Source organism: Rhinopithecus bieti, unplaced genomic scaffold, assembly GCF_001698545.2.
Source record: "Rhinopithecus bieti isolate Rb0 unplaced genomic scaffold, ASM169854v2 scaffold_72161, whole genome shotgun sequence".
Classification (NCBI taxonomy): Eukaryota; Metazoa; Chordata; class Mammalia; order Primates; family Cercopithecidae; genus Rhinopithecus; species Rhinopithecus bieti.
This window is the reverse complement of record NW_016828382.1, coordinates 788,081-803,944: the sequence shown is the minus strand read 5'-3', so window position 1 is coordinate 803,944 and position 15,864 is coordinate 788,081. Positions and strand designations below refer to the sequence as shown.

General features: G+C 39.0%; 1 protein-coding gene across 2 annotated transcripts in view; it reads left to right on the top strand.

The window, feature by feature from the left end:
* DNAI7 (dynein axonemal intermediate chain 7) overlaps window positions 1-15,864 on the top strand; it is a 93,798-nt gene that overhangs the window by 21,883 nt on the left and 56,051 nt on the right. For both annotated transcript variants that reach the window (XM_017864508.1, XM_017864510.1), the window contains exon 3: window positions 14,754-14,838. Coding sequence is in view for 1 of the 2 variants with exons in the window: in XM_017864510.1 (XP_017719999.1) it covers window positions 14,754-14,838 (85 nt within the window). In the remaining variant the exon portion in view is untranslated. The remainder of the gene's footprint in view (window positions 1-14,753; window positions 14,839-15,864) is intronic.

Below are 15,864 nucleotides of genomic sequence, written 5' to 3'. Positions count from 1 at the left end.
CCTCGTGATCTGCCCGCCTCAGCCTTCCAAAGTGTTGGGATTACAGGCATGAGCCACCGTACCCGGCCTTCCATTGGATATATCTTAAGCAATGATGGATATACTTCAAAGAGTACTGTAAAAGTTTTATTTTAAGGATCGTATACTTGAAAGGACAATATTCACAGCTATTTAAACTCATGATAAAAAGTTTTCAGTGACACCTTAAAAATGTGTAGGGCTGGGCGCGGTGGCTCACGCCTGTAATCCCATCACTTTGGGAGGCCAAGGTGGGTGGATCACTTGAGGTCAGGAGTTTGAGACCAGCCTGGCCAACATGGTGAAACCCTATCTCTACTAAAAATACAAAAAATTAGCCTGGAGTGGTGGCGGGTGCCTGTAATTCCAGCTACTTGGGAGGCTGAGGCAGGAGAATCCCTTGAACCTGGGGGACGGAGGTTTCAGTGAGCCAAGATTGTGCCAGCCTGGCACGACAGAGCGAGAGTCCGTCTCAAAAAAAGAAAAGTTTAAAAGCGAAACATATAGTTCATCCACCACGATGGGAAGGAAGGCAGACGAAAATATAGATAGGCTCAAAGATTTGGTGTGTAAAGATTTTTCTCTTCTGAAAGCTTCTATTTTTTCAGTGACATAAGAGGTAAAGTCAACAGCTGAGAGTAGTGGAAGAGAGGATTTTGGAGGTTTGAAGTGAGAATGAAATAGTTGTGGGAATTCTGGACAGTGCTTAGAGTCTATTTTTTAAATTTATTTTTAAAATTTTATTTTTCCATAACATATTGAGGTACAGGTGGTATTTGGTTACATGAGTAAGTTCTTTAGTGGTGATTTGTGAGATTTTGGTTCACCCATCACCCAAGCAGTATACACTGCACCATATTTTTTGTAGTCTTCTATCCCTTGCCCTCCTTCCACTCTTCCTCCCAAGTCCCCAAAGTTCATTGTGTCATTCTTGTGCATTTGTGTCCTCATAGCTTAGCTCCCGCATATCAGTGAGAACATACAATGTTTGGTTTTCCATTCCTGAGTTACATCACTTAGAATAATAGTCTCTAGTCTCATCCAGGTCACTGCAAATGTGTTAATTCATTCCTTTTTATGGCTGCGTAGTATTCTATCATATATATATTTATTTATATATATTTATATATGTATGATACGATATATATATACACACACACACATATATATATCACAGTTTCTTATCTTTATCTACTCGTTGATTGATGGGCATTTGGGTTGGTTCCACGATTTTGCAGTTGCAAATTGTGCTGCTGTAAACATGTGTGTGCCAGTGTCTTTTTTGAATAATACCTTCTTTTCCTCTGGTTAGATAGCCAGTAGAGGGATTGCTGGATCAAATGATAGTTCTACTTGTATTTCTTTAAGGAATCTCTACACTGTTTTCCATAGTGGCTGTTGTAGTTTGCATTCCCACCAGTCTTGTGGAAATGTTCCCTGTTCCCCATATCCATGCCAACATTTACTGTTTTTTTTTTATTTTTTGATTATGGCCATTCTTGCAGGAGTAAGGGGGTATCACATTGTGGTTTTGATTTGCATTTCCCTGATCATTAGTGACACTGAGCATTTTTTCGTATGTTTGTTGGCCATTTGTATATCTTCTTTTGAGAATTGTGTATTCATGTCCTTAGCCCACTTTTTGATGGGATTGTTTGTTTTTTTCTTACTGATGTGCTTGAGTTCGTTGCAGATTCTGGATATTAGTCCTTTGTCAGATGTATACATTGTGAAGATTTTCTCCCACATTGTGGGTTGTCTCTTTACTCTCCTGTTTCTTTTGCCATGCAGAAGTTCTTTAATTAGGTTCCAGCTATTTATCTTTGTTTTTATTGCATTTCTTTTATGTTCTTGATCATGAAATCCTTGCCTAAGCTAATGTCTAAAACGGTTTTTCCAATGTTAACTTCTAGAATTTTTATAGTTTCAGGTCTTAGGTCTAAGTCCTTAATCCATCTTGAGTTGATTTTTGTATAAAGTGAGAGATGAGGACCCAGTTTCATTCTCCTACATGTGACTAGCTAATTATCCCAGCACCATTTGTTGAAAAGGGTGTCCTTTCCCCCACTTTATAATTTTGTTTGCTTTGTCAAAGATCAGTTAGTTGTACATATTTGGGTTTATTTCTGAGTTCTCTATTCTGTTCCATTGGTCTATGAGCCTATTTTATACCAGTACCACACTGTTTTGCTGACTGTGGTCTTATAGTATAGTTTGAAATCAGGTAGTGTAATGCCTCCAGATTTGTTCTTTTGCTTAGTCTTGCTTTGGCTATGTGGACTCTTTTTTGGTTCTGTATGAATTTTAGAATTGTTTTTTCTAATTCTGTGAAGAATGATGGTGGTATTCTGATGGGGATTGTGTTGAATTTGTAGATTGCTTTTGGCAGTATGGTTATTTTCACAATATTGATTCAACCCATCCATGAGCATGAGATGTGTTTCCATTTGTTTGTGTCTTCTGTGATTTCTTTCAGCAGTGTTTTGTAGTTTTCCTTATAGAGGTCTGTCACCTCCTTGGTTAAGTATATTCCTAAGTATTTTATTTTATTTTGCAGCTATTGTAAAAGGACTTGAGTTCTTGATTTGATTCTCTGCTTGGTTGCTTTTGGTGTATAGAAGAACTACTGATTTGTGTACATTAATCTTGTGTCCAGAAACTGCTAAGTTCTTTTATCAGTTCTAGGAGCTTTCTAGGGTTTTCAAGGTAAACTATCATATTGCCAGCAAACAGTGACAGTTTGACTTCCTCTTTACCAATGTGGATGCCCTTTATTTCTTTCTTTTGTCTGATTGCTCTGGCTAGCACTTCCAGTACTATGTTGAAGAGGAGTGGTGAGAGTGGGCATCCTTATCTTGTTCTAGTTCTCAGAGGGAATGCTTTCAGGTTTCTCTATTCAGTATTATGTTGGCTCTGGGTTTGTCATAGATGGCTCTTATTACATTAAGGTATGTCCCTTTTATGCTGATTTTGCTGAGAGTTTTAATCATAAAAGGATGCTGGATTTTGTCAAATCCTTTTCTGCATCTATTGAGATGATCATGTGATTTTGTTTTAATTCTGTTTATGTGTTGTTTCACATTTGCATATGTTAAACCATCCCTGCGTCCCTGGCAGTTGATCATAGTGAATTATGTTTTGATGTATTGTTGAATTCAGTTAGCTAGTATTTTGTTAAGGATTTTAGCATCTATGTTCGTCAAGGATATCAGTCTGTAGTTTTCTTTTTTGGTTATGTCCTTTCCTGATTTTGGTATTAGGGTGATGCTGGCTTCATAGAATGAATTAGGAAGGGTTCCTTCTTTCTTTATCTTGTGGAATGGTGTCAATAGAATTGGTACCAATTCTTCTTTGAATGTCTTGTAGAATTCTGCTGTGAATCTGTCTGGTCCTGGCCTTTTTTTTTGTTGGTAATTTTAAATTACCATTTCAATCTCACTGCTTGTTTTGGTCTGTTCAGAGTATGTAATTCTTGCTGATTTAAGCTAGGAGGGATGTATTTTCCAGGAGTTTATCCATCTCTTCTAGATTTTCTAGTTTATGTGCATAAAGGTGTTTATAGTAGCCTTGAATGTCTTTTGCATTTCAGTGGTGTCAGTTGTAATATCTCCCATTTCATTTTTTAGTGAGATTATTTGGATTTTCTGTCTTCTTTTCTTGGTTAATCTTATTAATGATCTGTCAATTTTATTTATCTTTTCAAAGAATCAGCTTTTGTTTCATTTATCTTTTGCATTTTTTTGATTCAATTTCATTTAGTTCTGCTCTGATCTTGGTTATTTCCTTCCTTCTGCTGGGTTTGGGTTTGGTTTGCTCTTGTTTCTCTAGTTCCTCGAGGTGTGACCTTAGATTGCCTATTTGTGCTCTTTCAGATTTTTTGATGTAGGCATTTAGGGCTATGAACTTTCCTCTTAGCACTGCCTTTGCTGTATCTCAGAGGTTTTGATAGGTAGTGTCATTGTCATTCAGTTCGAAGAATTTTCAATTTTCATCTTCATTTCATTTTGACCCAATGCTCATTCAGCAGGTTATTTAATTTCCATGTATTTGCATGGTTTTGGAGTTGATTTCCAGTTTTATTCCACTTTGGTCTAAGAGAGTGCTTGATATAATTTGAATTTTCTTAAATGTATTTAGGCTCATTTTATGGCCTATCATATGGTCTATCTTGGAGAAAGTTCCATGTGCTGTTGAATAGAATGTGTATTCTGCAGTTGTTGGATGGAATGTTCTGTATATACCTGTTAAGTCCATTTCTTCCAAGGTATAGTTTAAATCCATTGTTTCTTTGTTGACTTTCTGTCTTGATGACCTGTCTAGTGCTGTCAATGGAGTATTGAAGTTCTCCATTATTATTGTGTTACCGTCTGTCTTCTTAGGTCTGTTAGTAATTGTTTTATAAATTTGGGAGCTCCAGTGTTAGGTGCATATGTGTTTAGGATTGTGATATTTTCCTGTTGGACAAGGCTTTTTTTTTTTTTTTTTTTTTTNCTCATGTATTTATAAAAATTAAAAATAAAAATAGAATTAATCTGAATTTCTGTTTCATTCAGCAGTAGCTAGCATTTATCCATGGATTATGAGCTAACCAGAAAAAAGAAAAAGCCCAACATTTCATCCAGAGATGTACATCCAGGAAAATGTTAGTTTTTATGTTTAACATTTAGTTATCAAAATTTATAATATGTTACTTTATTCAGTTGTGTAGTGAAAATAAGATTAACTCAATCTAGAGCAGAATTTTTAATACTTAGAGACAAGGGAAATAAATTTTTTAATTTAAACTTTTATTCATATTTTATAACAAATATAAAAGGATCAACAAAAGTTTTCAAGTATATTAATTAGGATAAGATTCCGTGAGGGAAGTGGCATGGAAATATGAACTCAAATAGAAATAGATTAACATTTTCTTTTTAAAAAGCTTGTTTATATTTTAAATTGGTCATTAAATCGCTATGATATGTAGATTCTATTGGATATATCTTTTTTTGAGATAAAGTCTCCCTCTGTCGTCCAGGCTGGAGTTCTGTGGTATGATCTCGACTCACTGCAATGTCCGCCTCCCAGGTTCAAGCCATTCTCCTACCTCAGCCTCCCGAGTAGCTGGGATTATAGGTTCCTGCCACCATGCCCAGCTAATTTTTTATATTTTTAGTAGAGATGCAGTTTCACCATGTTGACCAGGCTGGTCTCAAACTCCTGACCTCGTGATCTGCCCGCCTCAGCCTTCCAAAGTGTTGGGATTACAGGCATGAGCCACCGTACCCGGCCTTCCATTGGATATATCTTAAGCAATGATGGATATACTTCAAAGAGTACTGTAAAAGTTTTATTTTAAGGATCGTATACTTGAAAGGACAATATTCACAGCTATTTAAACTCATGATAAAAGTTTTCAGTGACACCTTAAAATGTGTAGGGCTGGGCGCGGTGGCTCACGCCTGTAATCCCATCACTTTGGGAGGCCAAGGTGGGTGGATCACTTGAGGTCAGGAGTTTGAGACCAGCCTGGCCAACATGGTGAAACCCTATCTCTACTAAAATACAAAAAATTAGCCTGGAGTGGTGGCGGGTGCCTGTAATTCCAGCTACTTGGGAGGCTGAGGCAGGAGAATCCCTTGAACCTGGGGACGGAGGTTTCAGTGAGCCAAGATTGTGCCAGCCTGGCACGACAGAGCGAGAGTCCGTCTCAAAAAAAGAAAAGTTTAAAAGCGAAACATATAGTTCATCCACCACGATGGGAAGGAAGGCAGACGAAAATATAGATAGGCTCAAAGATTTGGTGTGTAAAGATTTTCTCTTCTGAAAGCTTCTATTTTTTCAGTGACATAAGAGGTAAAGTCAACAGCTGAGAGTAGTGGAAGAGAGGATTTTGGAGGTTTGAAGTGAGAATGAAATAGTTGTGGGAATTCTGGACAGTGCTTAGAGTCTATTTTTTAAATTTATTTTAAAATTTTATTTTCCATAACATATTGAGGTACAGGTGGTATTTGGTTACATGAGTAAGTTCTTTAGTGGTGATTTGTGAGATTTTGGTTCACCCATCACCCAAGCAGTATACACTGCACCATATTTTTTGTAGTCTTCTATCCCTTGCCCTCCTTCCACTCTTCCTCCCAAGTCCCCAAAGTTCATTGTGTCATTCTTGTGCATTTGTGTCCTCATAGCTTAGCTCCCGCATATCAGTGAGAACATACAATGTTTGGTTTTCCATTCCTGAGTTACATCACTTAGAATAATAGTCTCTAGTCTCATCCAGGTCACTGCAAATGTGTTAATTCATTCCTTTTATGGCTGCGTAGTATTCTATCATATATATATTTATTTATATATATTTATATATGTATGATACGATATATATATACACACACACACATATATATATCACAGTTTCTTATCTTTATCTACTCGTTGATTGATGGGCATTTGGGTTGGTTCCACGATTTTGCAGTTGCAAATTGTGCTGCTGTAAACATGTGTGTGCCAGTGTCTTTTTTGAATAATACCTTCTTTTCCTCTGGTTAGATAGCCAGTAGAGGGATTGCTGGATCAAATGATAGTTCTACTTGTATTTCTTTAAGGAATCTCTACACTGTTTTCCATAGTGGCTGTTGTAGTTTGCATTCCCACCAGTCTTGTGGAAATGTTCCCTGTTCCCCATATCCATGCCAACATTTACTGTTTTTTTTTTATTTTTTGATTATGGCCATTCTTGCAGGAGTAAGGGGTATCACATTGTGGTTTTGATTTGCATTTCCCTGATCATTAGTGACACTGAGCATTTTTTCGTATGTTTGTTGGCCATTTGTATATCTTCTTTTGAGAATTGTGTATTCATGTCCTTAGCCCACTTTTGATGGGATTGTTTGTTTTTTTCTTACTGATGTGCTTGAGTTCGTTGCAGATTCTGGATATTAGTCCTTTGTCAGATGTATACATTGTGAAGATTTTCTCCCACATTGTGGGTTGTCTCTTTACTCTCCTGTTTCTTTTGCCATGCAGAAGTTCTTTAATTAGGTTCCAGCTATTTATCTTTGTTTTATTGCATTTCTTTTATGTTCTTGATCATGAAATCCTTGCCTAAGCTAATGTCTAAAACGGTTTTCCAATGTTAACTTCTAGAATTTTTATAGTTTCAGGTCTTAGGTCTAAGTCCTTAATCCATCTTGAGTTGATTTTTGTATAAAGTGAGAGATGAGGACCCAGTTTCATTCTCCTACATGTGACTAGCTAATTATCCCAGCACCATTTGTTGAAAAGGGTGTCCTTTCCCCCACTTTATATTTTTGTTTGCTTTGTCAAAGATCAGTTAGTTGTACATATTTGGGTTTATTTCTGAGTTCTCTATTCTGTTCCATTGGTCTATGAGCCTATTTTTATACCAGTACCACACTGTTTTGCTGACTGTGGTCTTATAGTATAGTTTGAAATCAGGTAGTGTAATGCCTCCAGATTTGTTCTTTTTGCTTAGTCTTGCTTTGGCTATGTGGACTCTTTTTTGGTTCTGTATGAATTTTAGAATTGTTTTTTCTAATTCTGTGAAGAATGATGGTGGTATTCTGATGGGGATTGTGTTGAATTTGTAGATTGCTTTTGGCAGTATGGTTATTTTCACAATATTGATTCAACCCATCCATGAGCATGAGATGTGTTTCCATTTGTTTGTGTCTTCTGTGATTTCTTTCAGCAGTGTTTTGTAGTTTTCCTTATAGAGGTCTGTCACCTCCTTGGTTAAGTATATTCCTAAGTATTTTATTTTATTTTTGCAGCTATTGTAAAAGGACTTGAGTTCTTGATTTGATTCTCTGCTTGGTTGCTTTTGGTGTATAGAAGAACTACTGATTTGTGTACATTAATCTTGTGTCCAGAAACTGCTAAGTTCTTTTATCAGTTCTAGGAGCTTTCTAGGGTTTTCAAGGTAAACTATCATATTGCCAGCAAACAGTGACAGTTTGACTTCCTCTTTACCAATGTGGATGCCCTTTATTTCTTTCTTTTGTCTGATTGCTCTGGCTAGCACTTCCAGTACTATGTTGAAGAGGAGTGGTGAGAGTGGGCATCCTTATCTTGTTCTAGTTCTCAGAGGGAATGCTTTCAGGTTTCTCTATTCAGTATTATGTTGGCTCTGGGTTTGTCATAGATGGCTCTTATTACATTAAGGTATGTCCCTTTTATGCTGATTTTGCTGAGAGTTTTAATCATAAAAGGATGCTGGATTTTGTCAAATCCTTTTTCTGCATCTATTGAGATGATCATGTGATTTTTGTTTTTAATTCTGTTTATGTGTTGTTTCACATTTGCATATGTTAAACCATCCCTGCGTCCCTGGCAGTTGATCATAGTGAATTATGTTTTTGATGTATTGTTGAATTCAGTTAGCTAGTATTTTGTTAAGGATTTTAGCATCTATGTTCGTCAAGGATATCAGTCTGTAGTTTTCTTTTTTGGTTATGTCCTTTCCTGATTTTGGTATTAGGGTGATGCTGGCTTCATAGAATGAATTAGGAAGGGTTCCTTCTTTCTTTATCTTGTGGAATGGTGTCAATAGAATTGGTACCAATTCTTCTTTGAATGTCTTGTAGAATTCTGCTGTGAATCTGTCTGGTCCTGGCCTTTTTTTTTGTTGGTAATTTTTAAATTACCATTTCAATCTCACTGCTTGTTTTTGGTCTGTTCAGAGTATGTAATTCTTGCTGATTTAAGCTAGGAGGGATGTATTTTTCCAGGAGTTTATCCATCTCTTCTAGATTTTCTAGTTTATGTGCATAAAGGTGTTTATAGTAGCCTTGAATGTCTTTTGCATTTCAGTGGTGTCAGTTGTAATATCTCCCATTTCATTTTTTAGTGAGATTATTTGGATTTTCTGTCTTCTTTTCTTGGTTAATCTTATTAATGATCTGTCAATTTTATTTATCTTTTCAAAGAATCAGCTTTTTGTTTCATTTATCTTTTGCATTTTTTTGATTCAATTTCATTTAGTTCTGCTCTGATCTTGGTTATTTCCTTCCTTCTGCTGGGTTTGGGTTTGGTTTGCTCTTGTTTCTCTAGTTCCTCGAGGTGTGACCTTAGATTGCCTATTTGTGCTCTTTCAGATTTTTTGATGTAGGCATTTAGGGCTATGAACTTTCCTCTTAGCACTGCCTTTGCTGTATCTCAGAGGTTTTGATAGGTAGTGTCATTGTCATTCAGTTCGAAGAATTTTTCAATTTTCATCTTCATTTCATTTTTGACCCAATGCTCATTCAGCAGGTTATTTAATTTCCATGTATTTGCATGGTTTTGGAGTTGATTTCCAGTTTTATTCCACTTTGGTCTAAGAGAGTGCTTGATATAATTTGAATTTTCTTAAATGTATTTAGGCTCATTTTATGGCCTATCATATGGTCTATCTTGGAGAAAGTTCCATGTGCTGTTGAATAGAATGTGTATTCTGCAGTTGTTGGATGGAATGTTCTGTATATACCTGTTAAGTCCATTTCTTCCAAGGTATAGTTTAAATCCATTGTTTCTTTGTTGACTTTCTGTCTTGATGACCTGTCTAGTGCTGTCAATGGAGTATTGAAGTTCTCCATTATTATTGTGTTACCGTCTGTCTTCTTAGGTCTGTTAGTAATTGTTTTTATAAATTTGGGAGCTCCAGTGTTAGGTGCATATGTGTTTAGGATTGTGATATTTTCCTGTTGGACAAGGCTTTTTTTTTTTTTTTTTTTTTCCGAGATGGAGTCTTGCTCTGTTGTGCAAGCTGGAGTGCAGTGGCGCGATCTCGGCTCACTGCAACCTCTGCCTCCTGGGTTCAAGTGATTCTCCTGTCTCAACCTCCTGAGAAGCTGGGATTACAGGCACCCACCACCACACCCGGATAATTGTTGTATTTTTATTAGAGACAGAGTTTCAACATGTTGGTCAGGCTGGTCTTGAACTCCTGACCTCAGGTGATCCACCCCCGCCACCGGCCTCCCAAAATGTTGAGATTACAGTCGTGAGCCACTGGGCCTGGCCTGGACAAGGCCTTTAACCATTATACAGTGTCCTTCTTTGTCTCTTTTAACCACTATTGCTTTAAAGTTTATTTTGTCTGATGTAAGAATAGCTACCCCTGCTCGCTTTTGGTGACCATTTGCATGAAATGCTTTTCCACCCCTTTAAGTTTATGTGAGTCCTTATGTGTTAGGTGAATCTCCTAAAGGCAGCAGATAGTTGGTTGGGGAGTTCTTATCCATTATGTGGTTCTGTATCTTTTTTTTTTTTTTTTTTTTTTTTTTTTGAGACAGAGTCTTTCTCTGTCGCCCAGGCTGGAGTACAGTGGTGTGATCTCAGTACCCTCCACCTCTGGGCTTCAAGTGGTTCTCCTGCCTCACCCTCCCAAGTAGCTAGGATCACAGGTGCATGCCACCACATCCAGCTGATATTTGTATTTTTAGTATAGAGTTTCACCATGTTGGCCAGGCTGGTCTCGAACTCCTGACCTCAGGTGATCCCCCTGCCTCAGCCTCCCAAAGTGCTGGGATTATAGGCATGAGCTATTGCTTCTGGCCTCTATGTCTTTTAAGTGGAGCATTTAGGCCATTTGTATTCAATGTTAGTATTGAAATGTGAGGTACCGTTACTTTCATCATGCTCTTTGTTGCCTGTATACTTTGGTTTTGTTTTTTGTTTTTGCTTTTAAACTTGCATTTTTGTTTTATAGGTCTTACGTGATTTATGCTTTAAAGAGGTTCTGTTTTGATATGTTTCCAGGATTTGCTTCAAGATTTAGCAGTTGTTGTAGTGGTAGTTTGGTAATGGTGAATTGTCTCAGCATTTATTTGTCTAAAAATGACTGTATCTTTCCTTCGTATATGATGCTTAGTTTCGCTGTATACAAATTCTTGGCTGACAATTGTTTTGTTTGAGGAAGCTGAAGATAGGTCCCCAGTCTCTTCTAGCTTGTAGGGTTTCTGCTGAGAAATCTGCTGTTAATCTGATAGGGTTTTCCTTTATAGGTTACCTGGTGCTTCTGTCTCACCACTCGTAAGATTCTTTTTCGTCCTAACTTTGGATAACCTGATGACAATGTGCCTAGGCAGAGATCTTTTTGCAATGAATTTCCCAGGTCTTCTTTGTGCTTCTTATATTTGGATGTCTAGGTCTCTAGCAAAGCCGGGGAAGTTTTCCTTGATTATTACCCCAAATATATTTTCTAGCATTTTAGAATCCTCTTCTTCCTCAGGTACACCAATTATTCTCAGGTGTGGTCATTTAACATAATCCCAGACTTCTTGGAGTCTTTGTTTATATTGTCTTATTCTTTTTTCTGTGTCTTTGTTGGATTGGGTTAATTGGAAGACCTTGTCTTCATGCTCTGAATTTCTCTCTTCTACTTGTTCAATTCTATTGCTGAGACGTTCCTGAGCATTTTGTATTTCTGAAAGTGTGTCCAAAGTTTCCTGAATTTTTTGTTTTTCCTTTAAGCTATCTATTTCCATAAATATTTCTCCCTTCACTTCTTGTATCATTTTTTGGATTTCCTTGCATTGGGCTTTGCCTTTTCTCTGGTGCCTCCTTGATTAGCTTAATAACTAACCTCCTGAATTCTTTGTCAGGTGAATCAGGGATTTCTTTTTAGTTTGAATCCATTGCTGGTGAATTAGTGTGATTTTTTCTGGGTGTTGAAGAGCCTTGTTTTGTCATATTACCAGGGTTGGTTTTCTGGTTCCTTTTCATTTGGATAGGCTCTGTCAGAGGGAAAGTCTAGGGCTGAAGGCTGTTGTTCAAATTCTTTTGTTCCATGGGGTGTTGATGTAGTAATTTCCTGCTTTTCCTATGGATGTGGCTGCCTGTGAACTGAACTGCAGTGATTATTGTCTCTCTTCTGGATCTAGCCACCCAGCAAATCTACCCAGCTCCAGGCTGGTACTGGGGGTTGTTTGCACAGAGTCCTGTGATTTGAACCGTCTATGGGTCTCTCAGCCATGGATACCAACACCTGTTCCAGTGGAGGTGGCGGAAGGTGCAGTGGACTCCGTGAGGGTCCTTAGGTTTGGTTTAATGCTCTGTTTTTGTTCTGGTTGTCCTCCTGCCAGGAGGTGGTGCTTTCCAGAGAGCCTCGTCTGTGGTAGTATGGAGAGGGACCAGCGGTGGGTGGGGCCCTAGAACTCCCAAGATTATATGCCCTTTGTCTTCCACTACTAGGGTGAATAGGAAAGGACTATCAGGTGGGAGCAGGGCTAGGTGTGTCTGAGCTCAGACTCTCCTTATGCGGGTCTTGCTGTTGCTGCTGTGGAAGATGGGGGTGAGATTCCCGGGTCACTGGAGTTGTGTACCTAGGAGGATTATGGCTGCCTTTGCTGAGTGATGCAGGTCGTCAGGGAAGTGGGGGAAAGCCGGCAGTCACAGGCCTCACCCTGCTCCCCTGCAAACTGAAGGGCCGATCTCACTCCCACTGTGCCACCCGAACAGCCCCGAGTCTGTTTCCAGGCGAAGGGTGAGATGGACTTAAAAACTTGCCTGAGGCTATCTGCCTCCCAACTGCGAGAGAAAGGACTTGAGCTTTCCCTCACTGCCTGTGAAGCCTGCATGCCAATTCATGCCCTCCCCAAGTTCTGGCCAGGAGGCTTTTGCCCCATTCAAATTGTTACAAAGTTCAGCTAGAGAATTCCTTCTCCCTATGGAGTTTTACCCTCTGCTCCTCTGGCCACCCTCCCAGTGGATCCCTGTGGTGCCAGGCAGGAATGGGCTGCTTGCGGACCCAGCGAGCTCCCAGGGCCTTTCTGCTGCTTCCTCTGCTCCTGTATTTCCCTCAGCGTTCCAACTTGACTCAGCTCCAGGTAAAGTCGGAAACTTCTCCTGCAAATAGACCCTCAGCTTCTCCAGTGGGGGTGTGTGTTTGTGAGAGGAGTGTCTCCCTTGCCCACTCGCACAGTTCGGGCACTCACAGTATTTCGGGTGTCTCCCAGGTCCTACAGGAGCAGTTCGCTTCCTTCAGGGTGTCTGTGGGTCCTCTTGGGATTGCTGGTTTGTTCTTGTAGTCGATCTGGAGCTAAAATTCACAATCTGGAGTCTATTTTAAAATTATGTTGACAAATTTGAGCCCATGTGTGTTTTTCTGTGATAAGGTTCTGCTGCTCGTATTGCTAGCACAGAACAAATGGAAAGTTGAGTTTCACTAGAACCATGATTTAGCCAGCTGAGCTTTTTAGAGGAAGAGAACAGAGGAAGTGGAGGTATATAAGTTAGTGATAAGGATGATGAACTGTGAAATCTAACCTGGGAAAGGAAGAAATGAAGGTGTGGAGGAGGTGAATGAACAGTGAAAAAGTGGTAAGGGCAATGGATTAGAGATCCCAGTGGAGCTAATGGAGTCTATGATCATCTTAGATCCAAGAGTCTATACATCCCAACAATTAACCACTCTTTCTATGGATTCTTCCCAAATTTAGATGGTGCTCTTTTTAGCTTTCCCCTGTGAAAATGGAGGAGAGGTCGTTATCACAGAAACTGCTTTCGTAGCTGCTTCTGTAGCAATGACCTCTTTGCTAAACCTCAATTCTATAGTTCTAGTGCCTGTAAGAATTGCCTAAATGCTCTATCAGCATTTTGTACTAATTATATGTAAATTATTTTTAACAATTCTTCATTCACATTCACCTGTTCTGGATGCCATTCTCCCTCTGTGAGACTCGCTCCTGACTCTTTCCTCTCCTTGCCTCCAATTTTAATCATTACTAAGTAAGTTAGCTTGTAAAATATTTATTGGATCTTCTCTACATTTCCAGGGCCCGCCGACCTTGTTGGCCCATCCAGTGCCCATTCAGCTCCCTATCTTGCACCTTTGTTTCCCTCTTTTTGGGGTATGTTCCCTTGAATGTTAAAATCCTTTGGCCACAAATTTAAATGACATCTATTCTATAAACACTGCCAGGACTTCAGTTTATTGAATTTTGTTAATTGTTGCCAAAATGGTATCCTCTTTTTTCCTCCAATACCAGGTTAATTTTCAAAATTATATTCTTTATAGCCACAGCCCTTCTCAAAAACTTTTAGGAGTTTTCTGTTTCTCCTAGAATAATGTCCAAACTCTTTAGCATAGGCTCTGGCCTTCTCTCACATTCTCATTTTCTTCACCACCTCTCCTTGGAGTCTTTCTAGGGCCCACTGAACTTGTTGGCTCATCCAATGCTCTTTCAGTCGCCTGTCTTGTACCTGCATTTCCCTCTTCTTGGAATATGTTCTCCAACTGGTAAAAATCCTTTGAGCACAGATTTAAATACCACCTACTCTATAAACATTTTGCATGCTCCTCACTGTTGAAAATAGTCTCTCCTTCCTCCAAACTTGCAAAATAACTCTGTGTATACCTGGTAGTCATAAGAACACTTTTCAATTTTATAAGCGTACAGTTTTCAAACTGCTTTTACCTATGTTTTACTTTATTCTCTACAACAAGAGGAGGTTTTCTTTAGCACCATTTTAAAGATATGGAAACTAGGAATGAGAATTATTTAAATTGCACATACTTGTCACTGTCACCCTTTGAATAATTTATATTCTTATTTTTCTTGTTCCCAGACTTTGTCCTTCAATGCACTGAATCAAAGCTTTACACTAATAGGCAGTCTTATTTGTTGAATGAATGCATGAAAGGCTGGTTTTATGAAAGCAAAATGTTTTCATAATTAGTATTTGAAAAGATGTGTTTTCAAGTAACTTGCATGTTAATAGCTTTTTTTTTTTATGATGTGGACTTTGTTAAGTCTGGCAGTAAGAAAAAGAAAATCACCAAAGCTGAACGATTGAAGCTGCTACAAGAGGAGGAAGAGAGACGCCTGAAAGAGGAAGGTACAAAATAAATAGTGATGCTATATACATATACAGGTAACAGTCACCATAGGTTGGTCTTCTGTAGTACAGTCGATATTTTTTCAAAGTTCTTAAATTTTAATTTGTTTTATAATAGATACCTATCATTTAGAAAGTATCCAGAAAGATGTTAGTACATGCCAGTCTCTTTCAGATATATATTGAAATAGGGCTGCCAGAGATAAAATACAGGAGCCCAGTTAAATTTAACTTTCAGATAATCAAATGGATAATTTGGGATAATTTGCCCCATGCAATACTTGAGACATACTTAAAAAATTGTTTAAATAAAGTTTCGGTGCTGCAAAAGAAATAGCACTCATATATAAAATTTTCTTTTTAATTCTCAGCAAAGCAAGGTACTTCTGTAGAAGGGTACGCTCTCACCAGTGGAGCAATGGTGGGCACACACTTGGACAAGGGAGGGAGGAGAAGGGGTTCTTATCCCTGGCGCACGTGGCCCCCGATGCTGTGTTGGTCCCCTGTTGGCTAGGGTTAGACCGCACAGGCAAAACTAATTCGGATTGGCTAATTTAAAGAGAATGACGGGCCGGGCGCGGTGGCTCAAGCCTGTAATCCCAGCACTTTGGGAGGCCTAGACGGGTGGATCACGAGGTCAGGAGATCGAGACCATCCTGGCTAACACAGTGAAACCCCGTCTCTACTTAAAAAAAATACAAAAAACTAGCCGGGCGAGGTGGCGGACGCCTGTAGTCCCAGCTACTCGGGAGGCTGAGGCAGGAGAATGGCGTAAACCCGGGAGGCGGAGCTTGCAGTGAGCTGAGATCCGGCCACTGCGCTCTAGCCTGGGCGACAGAGCGAGACTCCGTCTCAAAAAAAAAAAAAAGAAAAGAAAAGAAAAGAAGAAAAGAAGAGAATGACGGGTAAGTGCTTTGGCGGGAGTCAGGACAGAGCAGGTAGCAGGAAATCGGAATGAGTTAGGGTGGAGCAGGTGATCAGAATGAGTCAGGGTGGAGCAGGTGATCAGAATGAGTCAGGGTGGAG